General features: G+C 41.5%; 1 protein-coding gene across 5 annotated transcripts in view; it reads right to left on the bottom strand.

Moving 5' to 3' along the window:
- LOC106914758 (protein tyrosine phosphatase receptor type F) overlaps nt 1-20,787 on the bottom strand; it is a 235,999-nt gene that overhangs the window by 8,256 nt on the left and 206,956 nt on the right. For all 5 annotated transcript variants that reach the window (XM_088014931.1, XM_088014930.1, XM_014981784.2 and 2 more), the window contains 6 exons: nt 17,599-17,722; nt 17,267-17,442; nt 10,098-10,217; nt 8,874-9,028; nt 7,116-7,401; nt 4,592-4,770 (listed from right to left, as the gene is read on the bottom strand). In XM_088014931.1, coding sequence (XP_087871057.1) covers nt 4,592-4,770; nt 7,116-7,401; nt 8,874-9,028; nt 10,098-10,217; nt 17,267-17,442; nt 17,599-17,722 — 1,040 coding nt within the window. The remainder of the gene's footprint in view (nt 1-4,591; nt 4,771-7,115; nt 7,402-8,873; nt 9,029-10,097; nt 10,218-17,266; nt 17,443-17,598; nt 17,723-20,787) is intronic.

The following is a 20,787-nucleotide window of genomic DNA, read 5'->3' as shown; positions in this document are numbered from 1 at the left end:
GCGCACACACACACACACACACACACGCCGTGGCTGAACAGCTAATGAAGGTGCTGCAGGCGAGGCACTAATATGGAACCGGGAGATTAGAATATGCTCAGGGCCTCGCTCGTACAAATACAGAGAGAACAGAGAGGAGAGGATACAGGAAGAGACGGAATCAAATTAAAATTAGGAGGGGAAAAAAGATCTACAAAGCACAGAGAGGAGGAAGAGGCGGAGGGAGCTGGAGGAGCGAGCGGTGCTCTTTCCAGCTGGCCATCATAGTGCAATGTAGGTCTCAGAGCTGAAGATGGGAGAAAATTACCCCTTACTAACCGTCACAACTGGTCACTTTGTTGCCTATGCAACAAGGAGAAAAATTTCATTTCCCCCCTTTTTGTAGGGAAATCTGTGTAGAGCAATCAGACCCACGATATGATTTTGCCAAAGCTGAAAAGAAAGGACATGACAAAACAAACTAATTGCAAGAGTTACAAAAGGGGTCCAAGAGCCCATTATGAAGTCTAACCCCACCCATGCCTCACCCAGCGCACCTCTCTCTATTACTTCCCCTCAGGTCGACTTACTAGGTCACTGACCAAAAAACTTAGAAAGAAATGGCGTAAGGGAAATAGTTTCTGAGCTTTTACCTGATGGCAACTTAATGTTGGTTTGAAAAGAGCCTTTTTCAAAATCAGTGCAGTTTGAACAACTGTAGTGTTCAAGCTGCACTGATGGTTTTTATATAAATGCCCATTTTTATTTTGATTTTTTTACTCCTAAAGAGATACGTGGGCCTTCAAGCTGAAAGGACTCTCCACTTTCACGGGTAGACACCCACTCAGAAATTCTTGGAAATCCTGCTGTTGATTTTTCTGGTAATAAAACTAAGAAATTTGTAAATAATACATTTTAATTGTCTTCAGCACCTACATATAATTTAGTGCTGTTTACCATAAGAAAAGCTGACTTAGCCAATACTTTACAGTTTAAATAGCTTAAATGACACCGGAACTAGATAGACCAGAAGATAGAGGGCATCAACTTTTCTGGTCCATTTAAAACATTTAACAAGATGTTTTTCCATTACATTTCACTTCATCACCATATTTATACTTTTGTTCATAAGCCACACCCACTTTGGGTAATTGTGGGCATTACCCTACTGTAGGATTCTTGCCAAACTGGATGCACATCCTCAGGTTCACTTTTTGGTTTTGGAAACAAATTTAATCTAAATGTATTTCACATTTCCTGAAATCTATCCAACTGTGTTTTTTTTTTTTATTTCATTTATTTCTAGAGATGCGTCTCATCTCTAGATAAGACACACAAATGTTTAAGGATTAATTGCCATCCTTGTAGGCATCATTGAAGATTACAACAATGTACAAACATTTAGAATTCATGACTCATGATTAATTTTAAGAAATGTTCAAATCCAAGATCTTTTATTTTATCTTGCTTAGGTCTTAATTACATTTTTAATTTTAATTATCTAAAAAGTCAACTTTAAAGTACCTCTGTTGCCACTGAAACACTTTTCTAGAGCGTGCATATTGGGATCGAGGGTGTGGATCTCAGGGTTATGTTTCTACATATTTAATGACTATGATGCTCTGTGAGCGCCCTCAAGTGGTTGAGACGAGTGAAGCATGTTTGATTCACAACTGTGATGATTTCATAGGATCTGAGAAATAACAACAGTGTGTCAGATCCTTGGAAATTCTTGCATCTGCAGGCTTGGATGCTTTAAAAAAAAAAAGAGGTCAGAGGAATTTGACAGAACATAAGGAGGATGGGGATGGTCAGGGAAACAATCCAGACCATATGGGTCAGAGTTCTTACTGATGGGACGGACTTCTTTCACCTCCTCATAAAATGTCCCCCAGCCAAAACCGAAGCAATTCCAATATCATCCAACAATCCTGACTTCTGTGCACGCAGCGCCCCGATGAGCCCTCTCCGCCTCATCCCACGCGACTGCAGCGCTTCAGGACATGCTGTTTCATTTCAACCTCATTACAATGCTAAAACTCCAGCCTGCATCAGAGCATATCCAAGGCTAGCGCTCTCTGTAGCAGAGCTGGAATCAATGGTTCGCCTCTCATTAGCTTAGTATATTATTGGCTTTCCTTGAAGGCGCCGGGGTGAAGGGCACTGGAGGCCTCCGTTTAGTTTTTATTCATGCCCGCGTTTTAAAAGCGGCTTAATTACACAGTGCTGCTGGTGCACACAACAGGTCCCCGCCCGGATGTCTGTCTCTGCCATGATGTTGGGAAGGGAAATTAGGGAGGGAAAGTAGGAGGACGCATAGGAGATGGAAAGAGAGAGAATAAGGAGGAAAAGGGGAGAAAGTGAACATGGAGAAAAGCAGGAGAAGGGAAGAAACACTTCATTACAACACTCCTGCTTCAATTACACTATTTACACAGCAACAAAGGAGGGTGGGCCTCTGCAGAGCACCTTCTTATTAGCAGCAGAAAGAAGAGGGGGAGTTGGGAGGTGGAGAGCGGAGGTGTCATCTCTGTCATGGCCCAATACGAAGCAGAAGCCCATATGGATTAAATGGCATTTCACGCTCACTAAATCCATCCCTTCACTTAAACCACAGAAGAGCCAGCTCTGTCTGTCACTCCCCACACTTATAGAGATATAAAACAGAGTGCTGCCTTTTCATCTTCTTCCCTCTAGGAAGCAATTTGGACTCACACAGCACACAGGGACACGCACCATGGCGGCAGCTCAGCGAACGAAAAGCCACATCGACAGGGCTGGGAATGACTCTTGCAGCTGGATGCCGCCCGCTGCTTTCATCCGCTCACGTACGGCTTTATCTGTCACCTTAGACCAGAAAACAGCCACGGTCCAAGCTGAGTTGGGTCTGGATACTTTAGGACATTGGTTTTCAAATTAAAAGGTAAAGGTCATCCCTTTGAAATTAAAACGATGAACGTTTAGAGCAGTGTGAATTTCCAGAGTTCTCGGTTCTTCAGTTATGAAATACTAAACTTTTCCAAGAGGAAAGGAAGAATGGTATGACAAATGAAAAGGAGGAGAACAAGCAGAAAAAGTCACAAGGCAGGAAGGTGGGATGATGGCAATTAAGGACTCAAGAGAGAGATTAAGAAACAGTAACAGAATAAAAGTTAAAAAAAAACAAAGGTAGAGAAGAACGAGATTTCATGGAAAGAAGAAAATACAAAAAGAATAGAGAGTGAACTAGGACACGTGCAAGTAAGACACAAGAAGTAATAAATGGAAACAAGGAAGGAAAAAAGAAAGTACACATTTTGGTTTTGAATAAGAAACAAAGGTCAGGAAATCGTTTTAGTTTTGAACTCTCATTCTAAAACCAGACCTGGAAAATTCCAGACTTTTCCCGGCTGCATTAAACCCTCGTTTCATCCTCTTCAGATGATGTAAAACCCTGCAGTTTTTCCAGGCCGAGTCTAATTGGAAAGGTTAACACAAAGCTGACTGTAACAGGAGTTCCAACCTCTGGTCATATGTCAAAACTGAATGACATTGTCTGCCTTGCAAAACTTTTGCAAATTACTCTAATCCTCAGCAGGCAGAGAGGATTCAGAAAGAAAATCAAGTCCTGCATTACATCCTGTCTGATCATCATACAGAAGAAATGCATCTCTGCTGTGAAGATGAGTTTGATCAATGTCTAAATCCTGTTTGGGATTATCAAAGGAAGCCGTTTCAGCCAGACTGGCTCCTGTCAGACATTCCTCAGCACCCTTATCTTAACTTTAAAAACAAAAACCACTTAAAGGAGGGAGCCACAAACTTCACAGCTGACATTTCATCCCTTTGACTGAGGTATGCAGGATGAAGGTAGCCATTCTTTTTGTTATGAGAGGGAAAAGTGTGAGCGATTGTTTCAGATAGGGGCGCCAACAAAGCTCTGGAGATGATTCACGCCTCTGAATCATCAGGGAGGAGGGGGGTCGCTCTGGTTTTGTAGATACGAGGGGAGAAAGTATTTAGTTGCAAGCTCTAATCAGTCAGCGTCTGCCTCAAGTTTATGACTCAACAGAAACTTCTTTCCTTTTGAGGTCTGAAAAGCATCAATCATCAGTTTCTTGTTACTGAAACAGGCTTTGAACTCATAAAAAGCGAGTCTGTTTTTTTTTTTTTAGCTTCTTGTTTGTGCAACAGAATAAAATTATTGCCACAAAACCTCTTGGACCAGTTTCAATAGCAACAATGCTCAGCCTGCAGCTCAGTTTGAGCCAGTCCCTGATGTTCACCCAGAAACCTGCAGAATGCTTCCCCAACTTAAATCTAAGACTTCCATAATCCACCTAGCCTCGTTTTATTTGGCAACTGAAGCATGTCAGCGGCAAAAACCAACATCATTCAGCCAACTGATGATAAATTTACACTTACCCAGGATGGATGCAAAAAAGCTAGCTAGCTTACAAGGATTTATTAGCAGGAAGTTACCAGTAGTCTCAACCGTCTCGAGTCAGCGAACATAATGAATATGTCTGACTAAAGCATTTCCTTGACAGAAAAGTCGTAGACATAGCCTACAAGAATATATGAAACTAAGTGGTCCTGCCTTGACAAAAAGCCATTTTTAATCTTTGCTGACCTGTACCCATCAATGAAGCTGGCGTTGATGTAGTCGGAGCCCTCAACACCGCGGATGGGCTGCAGGCAGACACGGGTGGACTCAAAAGGCATGATGTTGACCAGCCGGTTCTTGAACTTGTTGCAGGGCAAGTTGGCGCTGATGAAGCGTGATGTGTGGGCTTTGGAGTTGGCCAATCTCTGTTTGATAAAACAAAGGAGAGAGGGAAAATGTCAGACAGGGAAGCAAAAGAATGACACGAAGAAGACAAGAACATTTGAAACAACATTTACTGACATGTGAAAAGCAAACTAAACATCCCACTTAAATCCACTCTAATCAAAAACTAGTTTGACTACCTAAAAAGTCTGGTTCTTCTGGGTAGATGTGAATGTGTAATCGAACTCTGATGCATACCAGAAAAGCGAACTCTGGTCCGCCTACACACATAGGTCTCTGTCCAATTGAAGTGAATTCTGGTCCGGTTCAAATGCATATGTGAATGCCAAGTAGACAGGAGAACACTCCACAAACAGGGAGTGGTCTACAAGCACAGGGCATTATGGGCAAGCACACCCGAAGCAAATTCAAGAGTCTAAGGCTAGTGCAAGAAATAGCTCTTTTTTAAAATTTTCTTTTACAAAAGACAAAAAATAAATTCTACAACCACTAGAATCTGACACCACCCCATTTTTGACTACATTCTGTAAAGAAGGAAGTTGTGTTCATGTCTTCTTCTGGGGTTTTCACATTGTTTTTTTCAGTGGTTCTTGATGCAGCGCCACCACAGGTGAGAGGGTGAACACATTTTTCAAAGTGTTTGGTTCGTTTGGCATCGTGAAAGCGAACTGAAAATGTAACAAATGTTGCAATTTTGGTACCCAATCGAACAAAGTCTACTGGACTGTCAGGTGTGAAAACGCCCAGTGTGTGCTGTGGATATCGACAGGAAGTGTGGCTGACTTCTCTTCCCATTAAGTCCCAGTTTGCTTGCCGGACTGTAGGCGTCATAAGCACGGTGCTGGCAGTGGACAGAGAGCAGATGGACGGCACAGGAGAGTGTATGGACTGTCATGCTACTGCAGGAGACGGAGTGTGTTGTGGCCAGACTGTGGGGGGGGGGATGCAGGCCGTAGCCCCACACGTACGCCACAATCATCCTCTCACTCTTTCATTTTCGCTTGTTGGCAGGAGTGTAGATGCTATTATCACTTCAAACAGAATGGATCATGGTCGTAAGAGGGCTAATGGCAGGGACGCACTGCGAGGAAAGTGTGTAATAACATCACAGTCGATGGCTATTGACAAAAAGGGTATGTGTGCCGTGTTACGACGACCTTGAGGACCAGCAGGGGTGTATATGCGCGAGTGTCAGTCATTTTGTAATCGTCACCGGGTCGATGTGCTCACAAGTGTTTTGTTCTGGCTTATTTAATCCTAAAAGATGTGCTGAAGATGCTCCTGAAGCCTCAGCCCCAATGTCACGGAGATTCCTGAGCATCGGCTCATTTGGTGGATTGTGGAGACTTGCAAAAGTATTCACATCCTTATGAATCACAGATCTTATTTTATTATGAGATGTTTTACAAATTAAACTCTGCTTACTCCTGATACCCCTAAATAAAATCCAGACAGATGAATGCAGCCTTTAACAGGTTTTCTTCTGAGATTGAGTTGAATTTGACTACATTTCATCAGCTTTTACCATCTTTCCTGTCTCTACTGAAGGAAAGCAACTCCACAGCATGATACGGCCTCTGTTACATTTACAACTGTTACAGTTCACTTTCATACTGCACTGCGTCAAATGAACCAAACCCTTTGGAAAACCTATTAACTCCCTCGCCTGTGGTGGCGCTGCACCAAGAACAACACAAAAGCCTCAGAAGAAGAAATGTGCATGACTTCCCTTTTTGTGAAATGTAAACAAAAGTGAGACTTTACCAGTTGTAGCATTTCTCTTTTGTCTTTGGCAAAATACCACAAGCCATTTCTCCCACCAGCACCAGACTTGAGCTTTTGTGTTGACTGCACTTACCCAGAATGCCCTGCGCAATAGTCCACCTCCTGCTTTTGGAGCAGTCTCCAGTCTGCTTGGCGTTCACATATGCATTAGAACTGCTTCAGAGTTCAACCAAATTGAGACCTAGGTCTTCAGTTGGACAGAGTTTGCGTTTTCAATCTGCGTCACATCTCCCCAAACGAACCGGACTTTCTAGGCAAATGACCTGAAGTTTGGTTAAAACAGACTAAACAGGGTTGGTGTCAATGCACCCTAAATGATGCACAGGTCTGTAATCCAATCACCATTCGGGCGATTTATTAAGGCGCAGGGTTTTATTTAGGATTAAAATTGTACCCTTTTCCTCCCACTTCACAATTACGCACTACTTTGTGTTTGACTTGCACACAGAACCTCATTAAAATAGACCAAACTTCTCAAATCTTATCCCATTACAGCACCTTCAAATGGGAATGAGTACTTTTACAAGACACGTTAAATGCAGCAGCAGGAGAAAATGTGTGCACGGATATTTTTAAACACCTTGAACTCCAGCTCCATGGCGGTGACCGTCTCCCCGGGCGGCGGCTGGGTGAGCTTCTGGATGTGGGCGTACAGGTTGCGCGCCGGCACCTCCGTGTTGCCGCAGGTGGCAGCCTCCAGGAGGGATTCGTGGATGAAGATGTACTGGTCCTCGGTCTGGACCATGTAGTTCCTCTGGGCGCGCATGCACGTCACATGGCCGTAGATGTCCACGGTCTTCTCGTGCTTCATGCGCTCCAACATGGCGTCGATCACGATGAAGCAGCCGGTCCTGCCAACGCCCGCACTGTTGGAGGGAGGCAAAGGGTGGCAATTAATGCCATTTTCACTGAAGCTACATAATCATTACAATGTGGCAGAAAGAGCTGTTCAACTCAATGAACAGAAAAGCACCAGATACACTTATAATCCTGATGTGGGGATGAATTTCCCAAGTATAATAGTTTTTTTTTTATGCTTTGGGACTGGATATTGAAGACAGACTGAAAGGTTACGGTTTGTAAATGTAACATTTCCAACCTGCCCTCTCCTCCCCTTCCCTGTTGAGTAATGCTGTTGTCGATGTCTATTGGAAGTGGGATGTCTGCGCTTGAAATTAGGTCATTTTTCACCTCTTTTTTTGGAAACCTCACCCAAGTTAACGACAACAACAACAAGACTTCATCTTCTCTGTGTTCTTTTGCTCCTCTTAGTGTGGAAAATCAGATATCTGGCAAAGCCAATAATGCCAAATGGCAGCACATTTTGCCAGCGTGCATCATCTCAGAGGATCTAAATGGAGCAAATGCAAAAATATGCAAACCTTCTGGATTGTGGTGCACAGTTCTGTTCCTGTTTCCATTCACAAACAAGTATAAACGGACCTTTACATCAAGCTGGCTGCAACATGCATGCAGCAAAACAAAGCTGAGGCCAGTTAAAGGACAAACACTGAAGATGAGACTTCAGTTTTGTTCTTTCCAATGTGTGTGTTTTTAATCAGAACATATTTAATAGTTTCAGGATTTTAGTGCTTCATTTCATAACTTTAAATGTTAAAAAAAATAAATAAATAAAATAAAGACACAATTATATTTACAACCACAAACTGGATTTTATTTAGGGCGAGCAGTGTAGAGGGGAATGAATACAACTTAATAATGCACTTTTCAGATGATGATGGCAGCATCATGCTGTGTAAATGTTTTTTTCTTTTATTTTTCAAGCCTGCAAATCACTCTCAAAAGCCATGCATCCTTTTACACACTGCTTAAAGTTGGAATGTTACGTGAAAATATTCCTGTAAATGACATTAAAGTTTGTGGTTGTAATGTGACAACCTGTGAAAAAGCTTAAGGGATGTGAAAACTTGAGCAAGGCACCGCAGAAAGACATAAACTCATTAAACTAGCACTATTGATTTAAAAAAAAAAAAATCACTACTTTTTATCACAATACAGAACACTTTGTTATTCTAGCAGCTGCTTATAGTACATTTTATTTTGGTAATTTATGTTTTACCAAAACAAAAAACAAAAAAAAAAACATTACCATTGCTCCTTTATTTATGACTTTAATCTTTAAAATATTATGCAGAGACTTGAATATATGTGCAGTGCCTTGCAGACGTATTTCTACCCTTTGAGGTTTTTCATATTTCGTCGTGTTAGAACCAACAACTGGATTTCATTTGGCGACATCACAGTAAACGGGGCTGAACACAAATGGACGCCACACTTCTTTCCAGTACTGAAACCAGTCGGCGGCGGCTTCACCCACCTGCAGTGGACCACCATGGGCCCGGCGTCTGGAGGGTTGCAGGCCTTTACTCGCCGTAGGAAGGCCAGGATGGGTGTGGGATACTCGGGCACGCCGTGGTCAGGCCAGGCCATGAACTGGAACTGCCTCACCTCTCTCTTCTCGCTGGAGCCGTTCTGTAGGAGAACCGAGGTGACCGGGATTAGACACGGTGGATATTAATTGGCTGCTTTTCGAGTTTTCATGCTGGGAAGCATTTCTTTTAGCATGAAAAAAAGTCACGCTGCTTCCTTGAAAGGAGCTGTACAGTTGAGATTTGAAAAGCACAAGTTGGTCCAATTTTATGTCTTTTCTCTCACACCCTATGAAATTACCCAGCACGGTTGCATGCTATTAACTTTGTCTCTGTAGGCTGATTTATTTCTTTCTTCCTGCATGTTTCTGCAGCTATTCTGGGCTCAGACCTCTCATGTACAATTACTGTCCCAGCCAACCTCTTGTCTTGTTTATGTTTTGTTGAAAGGGTTTCAACAAATTATGTTCTGGACTGACTTGAATGCAGAGTTCCCACACTTTCCTACAGTGAAATTCAACCACTTTTCAAGAATTTTCAAGGTAAGTTTTCAAACCTTTCCAGCACCACACGTTGGAGATAAAAACAACAGATGACCTAAAGAAGACAGTTTTAATTCTCTATTATATACCATTTATTACTACAAGTAATAATATTTTGTGATGGTATCCTACATTCAGCAGCAGAGACAAAGTAAACTAAAGTACAACATTTTACGTTTAGAAATATTGGTCTGAGAAAGTTACAAAAAAATATCTAAAAAGTGTTTTTGCTACGTTTTCTGGAATTTAGCAAATGCAAATCATTTTGATAATTCTCACTGAACTAAAACAGGATGAATTTGATCTGATTTGACTTCAGACAGTGAGAAAATAGTATCTTTAAATATCTGGTTTCAACTACAAAATGCTTTCCAAATTTAGGCTGCACTTTATTAACAAACTGTCCAGTTTGAAAATCACACTCTCTCAAGACTTCATGCAGAAATCAATCACTGATTTAAAGCCAATAAAAAGCTCCACATAGCCTACAGAAATAATGTAGTTTCCCATATAACAGGAGACAAATTCAATATTTTACTGCTCAAAATGCATAACAGTTTATAGAAAACACTAAATGCCCCAGCCTTCAAAATGTGAGGCAAGAAACATGCAGATTATGCAGGTTTTTACCTTGTAGAGGGCAAAGGTTCGGACGCTGTAAGTTGCCAGCTCCACAGTGTCCAGCATCGTGACCTGGATCATCCCGTACGTCTCTGTTCCTCGTGACGGCCAGTACTGGTCACACTTCACCTGGCAGGAGCAAGAGAGAGAGAGAAAGGGCTGCTAACATCCGATACAAGGCGAGACAGAGGCTGTGTGGGATCACGCTGATTAACAAGGAGGAAACATTAAAGAGGTCACATCAAAGGCCCTGTCCACTGTCTAATTAAAAGCTGAAAACTCTGAGTCTGCTCCTGTATCACAGAAACAACGTATACCAGTGAATCAAGTTTTTACACGGGCACTCATGTGTGTCTCCATTTGAATCGGGGTTTCAGACGGGTACTAGAAAGGCCCACTTTGTCTCTAACCGGCCTCTGATCATTTTTAATCAGCCAATTGTCCGGTGGTTTGCAGCCCTTTGTCATCCGTGCTTTATGAAGCACGGATGACATGAATGAAGTCTAAATGCCTGGTTCTGCCTGTAATGAAGGGGCAGCACCTGGATTTGTAGTACATCCCCTGATCGACCACAATCCTCAAGGCATTTATTCTGATTTTATGTCAAAATATTACATCATTTTTTAAGTGAAAGGTAATTCAGTGGTACATACATTTATGTACCTAAAATTAAACCCTTAAAACATAATTTTATTTCAAAGATTAAATTATCCTGCCAGGACAAAATTTAATACCTGTGATTAACATATTAAAAGCCAACTTTTGTGTATTTTATGCTTTTTTCCTTTTCTGCCAGACAAAAGTTTGAGTTGCACGCAAGCATCTTCTTTGCACAATGTGGTCGAGGCTAACTAGCTGCTAATGCTAGCTAGCTGGCTAGCTTTTTTGTGTCCACCAAGAGTACTGTATGTGCAAATTTATCGCTGGCTGGCTGGAAGACTTTTGAATATTTCTGAGGAGATATTGGTCTTAAAATGTCTTCAATTTGAGTTGGTGAAACCTGCAGAAGCCCTCTGATACCCCTAAATTAAATCAAGTGAAACCAGTTGTCTTCAGAGATCACCTATTTAACAGAGTTTGTGTGTAATTTACGGCCCATCCAAACCAGAGTAAAGGACTGTCGTTTTCAAAACCACCAGCGTCCAACATGGGACCGTTTCCAGAAATAATTTCATCCACATGGAAACACTGAAATTGATCCAAAACGCTGTTTTTACTCCCCCTAACCTGTTAAGTGGTGGCAAACATGGAGTATGGGACATGGGCACAAAGCCTCCACATGACGTCAGCGGTAAACACAACAAGAAAACAAGAATAGTGAACAACTAACCGCGAGTGGAGTCCTTTGTAGAACTTTTTAATGAGGTTCTATACTCTCTTCTGACTGCAACCACAACCTGTATGTTATTTAGGAGCATCGGGGCAGAGAGGATTCAAATGCACTCTGTACTTTTTGGATCTATAGTTGTGGCTCAGGAATAGAGCAGGAGCACCAAATATGGAGGCTGTAAGTAAGTCTGCTGGGACCATTAGCTGCTCTTTCTGCCCCCTCTCCAGTCGGGTTACTGTAAATAAAGGCCACCGCTTCCATTGGCCAATTATCCTACACTTTCTGTTGGTCTACCACATAAAATCCCATTAAAGTTCAAAGGGTGTGAATACTTTTTAAGGGCAACACACGAGCAGAAGTGGACCTTTGATTTGTCTCCCTGCTTTAGCAAGGAGACGGCAGGATTAGAGCAAAGATTGAAGGCTGCTGTGATCTTCACCTTGACATGAACACGACCTCCTCCTCCTCCTCAGATTAATGAACCGCATTACCGCATGTTAGAGGAATGTTGCAACGGTTTCCAAAAGGCAATGACGAGGCATCTTATGGCTCAAAGCAGTGCATGGATCTGCACAATCAATTTCCAGTTAGGTTTTACGGCCACCCAGCAGCAATCCACCAATCCAGTTCACCAAAGAGATGAGCCGCATCATTATCTCAGCATTTGAAGTTGTTTGATTGGCGTCGCCTCTCAGGACGTTTTCAATGCAAAACCATTCCTTGTTTATCCTGACAGACGTGTTTTTACAACGAAGAACAACTAAATCTTACCAAGTGTTTGCTAGTTTCTACTGCAAATAAGACAAAAACTAACTTACAAGAAACACAAGAAATTCCTTAATATTTGAGAAAAAGTACCAGTTTTACTGGTAGATTATTTCACTCATAGCAAAGAATAAATGTCTTGTTAAAGGTGAAATAATCTGCCAAATGGAACGAGCACTTTTTCATCAATTTTAAGGGATTACTGACTTAAAACTAGCTCATAGCTGAAAAGTTTCTTATAATCTAGCTTTGTCTTATTCCTGGTGTACTAAGATGTTTCCACGAGTTTTCGTGTTTTTGCAGCACAAGCAGCAGTCACAATTCCCAGCGTTAAATTTGCTCTTGACGAGTAGCTACGAAAACAGGAAGCACTTGTAAATGTGTTAGAATAAGGAGTCATTATAAACAGCTGCAGGAACAAAAAAACAAAAAAAAAAACAAACATAAATAAATCAGAAAGCTTTTAATGCCACAACTGCAGGGACTAGAACGAAGAAGGCATTGATTGGGACGCGGCGCGAGGAAAGGGATGTGCCGCGGGGTGAACTAATCGTATCGACGCCACAGAGCTGAGCTGACATTTGGAGGCACTTTGGCTGCCTCGGCGAGCTGCTACAAATTGACAAACAAAATGCGCTAAAATTCTTCTGCTCACATTTCACCTCCCCTGGAGACGGCTCCCATTCATAGGCGGAGGCGGCGCTCGCAGAAGAGAAACTCAATTGAGTGATGGGGAACTGCTTGCACCGCAAACATATGGATTGGCAGTCACCTCTGTAATGAATATCTCTGTGCTGTCTGAGGTTCGGTGGCATGTACTCGCTCATACTGACACACACGGGCTGCGCCGCCGTCTACCTCCGCTTTGAACTCTTCTTCTCGGCCTTTTGGAGAAGCCGCAGACCTTTGATCTACACACACTCGCGCACGCGCAGTGGCTTGTACCTCTGGTCTGATTTCAACCCCTGACCTTTTAAAGTTTTACTCTCTTGTAATGACGGTGCAAGAGGAAGCTAAAATCTGCCTGCTGTCAGATCGCATCGTATTTGTTCAGCTCCAGCAGTATTTGGCATAAAGCATTAAGTCTTGCTGGTCGCTGGAGGGTTGACTCATTCGCTCACAGTATGCGTCCGAGGGCATTTTTGCACAGAGAAGTGAGCAAACTATGAGTAATTTATGGAAAGGAAGTTGAAAAATAAACATCTCCTCTTGGTAGCTGTGCAAAGAACCTTTTGTTAACATTGTGAAGTCAAATAATGGATAAAACTGAACTTTTTATGTTTATTTCCACCCTTAAAATATATATATATATTTTTTTTTTTACTTCACTCTGAAAAATGTAGAAAATCCAACCTTTCTTTAGTTTTAATCTGGTGATCAAGAGATCTTTAATTAGTAATCTATGGTATTCTTTTTTTTTATGGGGCATGGAGCAGGCTGCAAAGACTAGCAGCTCGTCTAAACTGGCACATATCTACATTCAGAGTAATGCCACTTCCTGCAGCCACTGTTCAAAATGGGAAAGACAAGAGAATGTCTGTAAATTACTACAAAAATACCTACTCATCTGAAATAGATCATATTTACCGTGAGTAGATTCACTTAAAAGACCAAAACAAGATCTATATCAGGAGTGCCAATCATTGTGGAAGGCACCAGAAGTGACATAAGCTATAACAAAAATTAAAAGAACTAAGAATGCAGCTGCCTGTCTCGTTATGAAATTATAAGACGCTTAATTTTATTAGCTACTTTGCGAACACTGTTTATTTGCAATGTGATTTGTTAAGATGGTTCCACTTATTAAGTAATGTTTTCTGTGCCGGTGCAATTTAATCAGCCTAATCGGCTGTTGGCACAGTGTTGGCGGTCTCACTCTGGAAAGTCTTTAAGTCGCGCAACAAACATTTAATTGTTATTTCACTAAACATTTTCTCTTCATTAGAGTGACGGATTTAATTGTGATTTATAGGCACAGCTGTGTACAGAGTAACATGATGTAAATAATGCATTAAAAAGCTGAACAGTATGGCTTTTTGCAACATCTGTTTGAAACTGGGATTAACCACAGTCGTGTATTTGGGAAAGGAATCTGATTTTCAAAATGTGAGACTTTTAGTTTTTGTTTGACGCAGAAAATTTATTTCTGTCCTTATTTTGTGACTGAAACATTTGATATTTTTGTCTTTCTCATAGCACAGATACTTTTTTAAAATTATTTATCGTCTAATATTTAGATATTTCATTTTTTTCAATAAATAGTATAAATATAGGAATTCAAATGTATTCAATAAATATGTTTGCAACTATTTAAATATGTAATTTTAATGAATACTCAAATAAACGAGAAGCTACGTTACATTTTGAGTATTTTTTTTTTAAATAAAACACTGTAGTTAGATAATTACCAATGTTTTTAACGTATGCTTAAGCCAAATTTTAATAAATTATTCTTGTATTTCATTTTTTATATTCTAATGTTAACTTATTTATTGTATTCATTTTTATTCTTGTGAAATTTTAACATCTAGAAATATTTTAAGAGTTATTTATGTGTTTAATTGTGGCATATTTTGACTTTAATAAATTCAATAAAATAAATGCAAACAAACAATGAATTGAAATTCTATTTTTATTCATTTTAATTATGTATTCAATATGCCATTTAAAAATTTTGATAATTATTGATAGAATAATGTTTATTTCATATATGTGCTTTCGGTTTTACTTACAGTATCTCATTTGTTTGACATGTAATTCAAGTATTGCATTGTGGGAGATTTGACCAGCCAGAGAAGATGATTCAGCTCATTTGGTTTAGTTGTTTTGGAGCAGAAACATCTAAAATATGCAGGACTTGTCTCATGTTTGTTTAAACTTGACTAATCCAGGGATCAAAGAGAGACAGTCTGTGTGTAAATTGCCTTTCAGACACACTTCATATATAGAAAGGCACCTGTGAATCCGCCTGTGTAATAAAAATCTTCTAATCAAACACATCCGCCCTGAAGATATTCTCCAAGGTAAAAATAAAATGAGCTCTGCTCTGCGGAGCTGGAGTGTGGTCATAATTTACCTAAATGATTGATTGCACTGATAGCGCTGAATTAAAACAGATGATGGATTTTTTTTTAGGAGGATGGGAAACAATTTGGGTATCTACTTTGACAAAACAATTACTTTCCTGTAGCCTCTGTCTAGACGAGGAGGAGACGAACTCCAGGTGATGATCCTCTCCTGGAAAACCACATCTAGGGTTTTTCAAAATGAGCTTTTTCCATTTCCATTTTCGGTTACTTGTAGTTTTTTTTTTTTATCTACTCTGGGGACTCCTTCATTAGGGCGCTGTGCACACACTAATAAAGCACCGCATACTGGCAGGACTTCACGCTGTCTGTTTTCCCCCCATGGAATATGCTGAGCATTATTTTCCGATGGTAATTAAATAAATCCGTTCCAGTTTGAAATCTCAAGTTGTCATGCGCTCATTTGTTTTTTGCTTTTATTAGGCGGGGATGTGTTTAACGCTGCGGGGCCACAATCCTCTTTAAGCTTCAACTTTAGAAATCTGATTAGAGCTCTTCGACTTTGGAGGACCAAATTCAGAAAGAGCAACACAAATGAGACTCTGCGACGCCTTCAGTGTAGCGTTACAAAAATAAGCAGGCGGCAATCGAGAGTCGAACTCCTGGAGCCGTTTCTAAATAACGACGGAGCTGGTGCTATGATGAAAGTCTAAAAATAACCACAATGTGCTTGTGCGCGCTGTAATTTGGCTGGAAATGTGCTTCCGTTCAGTAGAAGGTGTTGCTCTCCTGTGCAAAGTTGCATCTCTACCTTCATAAGTGGCAAACAAACAAACAGGAGGGAGATGGGAGCAGCAGCAGTTAGGAGCTGCAGCTCAGCATTTCTTCACATTCAGTGAGATTTTATACAGAAGACTGAGGAGCGACACCGACCAGACAAAGTGGACTTTGAAGTTCTGCTGACTTTGATCTGGTTGACAAATCCAGCCTTAAAGAGGGACCGGGTGTCTGTGTGCCTGCAAACCGTCTCAGGTGTTAAGAGTCCCTCTGCAGAGCTGAGTTAGTGTACACAATATGGCTGGAAAGCTTTCAGGTACTCTGGGGAACAACCTGCTCTGTTGGGCTTTCCCTCTAGTCTCAAAGCCAGACTTCATACAAACTTTCTATTACGAAGTTCAGTTCCTTTACAGACTGAAATTTCAAAATGTCAAGGGAATTTTTGTTTACAGTGGACTGCAGTTTACCCCCCGCCCCCAGTTCAATAATGGCACTTTTTCCCTGCTAAATATTCAAAAGGAAAAGCTATTTGGAAAACTGGAGTACCTGGGTGCAATGCTACTTGACATAATATTGGCTGATGTGGTCGATTTAGTCCATTCATTTCCATTAGTGCTGATTGGCTGTGGGCAAAAAACAGCAATAAACTAGAAATATATTTAGCTTTTCCAGCAATTCTATATTTGGTGTTCCTCCACTTCCTTAATGGCGACAAGCTGCATGACTTTTGGAGGCAACTGGCAACTCTGGATTTTATTTAGGAATGACAAAGTAAAGATGGCAGAACACTGCAAAAACCCAAAATCTTACCAAGCATATCGTGTCTAGTTTCTAGAGCAAATATCGTAGTAAATAAGACAAAAATGACAAACAATGTTAAATCTTTAACATTGCTGAAAAAGTCCTGGCTCCACTGGCAGATTATTTCACTCATAGCGAAACATTTTCTTGTGCTACAACTGGGATAATCTGCCAGTGGAACCAGGACTTTTTCAGCAACATTAAGAACTCGCATATCTTGGTGAAAAGTTGCTGCTAAGCTAGAAATTAAACTAAAAATACTTGGTTTGTTCAGTGTAGGGTTAGGGTCTGCTTTCTTGTTGGAATACAAAGGGAGATTGCTCTTTAAGGAAAAAAGTGTCACCTAAACTAATTGATCATGTGAACTTGTGAGCATTTTGTCGTTGATCTAAATGGGTAAAATCAAACCTCTAACCAGTCAGTGCATAACTGACCAATGAGGGAAGTGATGGATTGCTCTTGACGGTGCTTCTCCTTACCCTCGACTTCTCCTCCAGCCTGGTCATCATGACGATGGTGTTGGACCTCTGCTCCCACACCATTCTCCAGAAGTCGCTCAGCGTCTCCGGCAGAGGCCCCTGAGTGGCGATGTAGGCGTTCTGCTTCCTGTAGCCGTCGATGTAGTTGCCGTTGATGTAGTCGCTGCCTGGAACAGCTGCAGCAAGGAGGGAAAAAGTGCCAATGCAACAAAAAAACGTTATGAGGAATCAGACTGAAATACCTCTTGGCGCACGTGAAGTAGAGTCTGAATAAACAACCGGCTCGCTCAACAGCAACCGGTGAGAGGTTAACTGCCTCCATGAGCTCTTACCATCCACAGAGGTGAGGACCACTCTGGAGTGGTCATAAGCGATGACGTTTGCATAGCGATTCTTTGGCTTGTTCACTTCCATGTTGGAGTTCTCCCAGGTAAACTGCTGGCCCGGATCGATGGACTGAGCGAGGACAGGAGAAAGAGGAGCAGAAAGCAAACAGCAGGGAGACAGAGACAGAATGATGATGAGAAAGAGACGGGGAGGAGGGGAGGGGGGCAGGAGCACAAAAGGATACTTGAGTTTTACGTCGGCAGAGAAATGGAGGGAAAATTGCTCTGCTGTCGCTCAGCCAGCAGAGGTGAGCTCCGGACTGCAAAAACCTTTTTACCAGAAAATACTGTTTATCCTCAACATGTCTCTGAAGATGCATCAGCTAGCTGGAAAAACCGACATAATGCTGCTTATCCTGCAGCTGCTGCTCCTGGATTATCAGGTTAAGGGCTTGCTTGACATTTGATGTTATTGATGCATGTTAATGAAGAGAAACCTCCAATTGTGCTGATTTAAGTCGCTTCCAAAAAGGCCATCACCAACAGCCTGAAATCTAACAATTTCATTGCTTCTTCTCGTCTAATCTTTCTATTTCTGTCGCCCTTCATGTATTGTTGTTCCACCCGTTCTCCCGTTTCAGTCAATTTTCTCCTTGCGTCATTTGACTCCTGCAGAAGAGGGACGGTGGACTGCATACTTATTGATCCTGGGGAGATATGTGATGGCCTCCCATCCCTTGTTGGATAATGTCACAATGTCTCTCGCTATGCAGCATCGATCCCAACTCTTCCTCCTCACACCACAACCTTGTCTGGTGTTTCCACAGCAAATCCCGCAGCAGCAGCAGCTACAACAGCTTTGAACGACGCAAGAGTAAAATATTGCAAAATCATATGCTGTGCATGCTGGGAGAAGAGGTGAACTCGATGTGAAAAGATCCCATTTTGATCACATTAACCTCAGAGGTGCATATCTTTGAATTATAATACCATTGAAAGGCTCGTTTTGTTCAGTATTTCAATACAAAAAAAAGTAAAACTCGTATCATTTAGAGTCATTCCACTTGGAGTGATATATTTCAAGAACTTTTCTCTCTTTATTGTAGCTTATAGCTTCTAAAACCCTAAAACTCGCATTACCAGAAAATTATGATGTTATATAAGGCCAATAAAATTGGCTTTTAACATTTAATAGTTATGTTATGACCACGTTCTGGTCTAAAGATCATGGGGAAGACTGCTGACATGACAGGTCCAGCAGACAGTCGCTGAAACCCTCTAGGCGGACGATAAGCCACAAAAGGATTGCTAAAGAAGCTGGCTGCATGCTGAAAGCAATGTATTCAAACATATTCATGGAAAGTTGAGTGGAAGGAAAAACTATGGTAGGAAAAAAAAGGTGCATAAGCAATGGGGATAACAGCAGCCCTTTTTTTTCCTTTTACTCACATTAACATATTGCTGATGTCTCTAGAAGCACCACATAATCATACAGCAGTACTCGGTAGGCAACTTGGGGATATGTGCCTCGCCCAAGGGCAAAAAAACATCAAAAAGAAGCTGAAATTGAACTCTCATGTTTTAGATTTCAACCATTCATGCTTTGCTTCATAATCCACAGCTGACTTAAATCTGCAACCATCTCCGCTTTTCTTTCCACTCAACTTTCCATCAGTTTGCTTACATACAACACTCCAGCCAGCAGTATTTCCCATTAAAATAACTTTATTCCTGTGAATTTTCATTCGCTGTAAGTTGTGATATTAAAAATGAACTGAAATGACTTGAAATATATCACACTGTGCTTAACAAATCTGTGTAATATACAAATGTTCCTTTTTAAATTGAGGGAAGTTTTTCTGACTCCGTTTTTTTTAAAGATGACCCTGCACTTTCAGCTATTTTACAAATCAAAGGTAGTCAGCTTCTCTCTGTTGACTTTTGCATTAAAACTGCAGCAACAAATGTAGCAACATGCCCTGAAAACTGCTGCAGCCCTTCTGAAGTCAACGTCTACGTCAACATATAACATGTGAAGAGTTCGTACCCTGCCAATCCTTCGTCACATCTACAAATTACTCAGCCGTGTGAGTGGTGGGGGTCGAGACTCTCTGCTGCTGATGAGCTCAGCATTGGCAATTTCTGTGCCTGTGCTCGGCACCGTGAAGATAAAGATTTAATTTGCTGTCAAAATGTGTCATACTCATTTGAGAGCTTGGTGGAGACAGCCGGGCACACAAGAGAGGTTGACAACTAGCAAACAAGTTGGGCAGAAAAGGTGAGGAGCAGATGCCTAAGGTGCTCCCAGTAAAAAACTGAAAATACTTTTAAAGGAACGTAATGATGGCTCTATGACGACTGCGGCGTGAAGTTGCTCCTGGCAATCTAAAAGAGACTGTCTGGGGACTTGCACCATGCCTGATTGACAAATTCTGCTCATTACCCAGCGTGTTCATTGCTCAGCGTGTTGCGGACTGGAGTCGGCGCCGCGGAAACCAAGTGTCAGGCTGCCTAAAGTGTCGGGGGAGAGGAAGTGGCGAAGCCTCTACAAATTTTGCGCCTTAGGGTACGGCTCGATGGGAGCAGCCGGCGAACGTGACTGTGACAAAGCGCCGGAGTTCTGCCACGGCGCCTCGGCTGGCGCGGAGACGAAGGGCCCATCTGCCGGGCCATGGAGGGGGTCTTTCCTGGCCCCGGGAGGACGTTTTGCAGGGACGGGAACAGAGCCGGGCTGATTGCCCGCACTCATTCAGGCTCCTTTCTGTGGTTAGGTTCATTTAAACGAACTCAACGGGCCAGGAGGGCGACGTCCTGGAGAGGCAGCACATAAACCCGGTTAATTGAGTGCAGAGGTTTACCACGGCCTAATAACCTCTCTAGCTGGCTGCTAATTTCACAGCAGATCACAAAAAATGAAAGAAAAAAAAAGAGGGGGCAAATAAATCAGAATTAAAAAATTTACTTGATCGGAATAATCTTTGGATAGTTTGTCCCACATTATACACATTAAACCAATTAGGGTTTGGTGTATGCTTTGGTTTATTTCATATTATTGGATGTTTTTCATGTAAAGTGCTTTGAGATGACAGTTTACTGTTAATTGGCGCTACAGAAACAAAATGAATTTCCACTGGAATTCAAAAACAACTAATTATAACAGCAAAGTGACCACAGATCCATTTTTAGAGTTCCTCC

Source organism: Poecilia mexicana, unplaced genomic scaffold (assembly GCF_051168715.1).
Source record: "Poecilia mexicana isolate PSO_F unplaced genomic scaffold, ASM5116871v1 scaffold_17, whole genome shotgun sequence".
Classification (NCBI taxonomy): Eukaryota; Metazoa; Chordata; class Actinopteri; order Cyprinodontiformes; family Poeciliidae; genus Poecilia; species Poecilia mexicana.
This window is presented reverse-complemented; position numbering and strand designations above follow the sequence as displayed.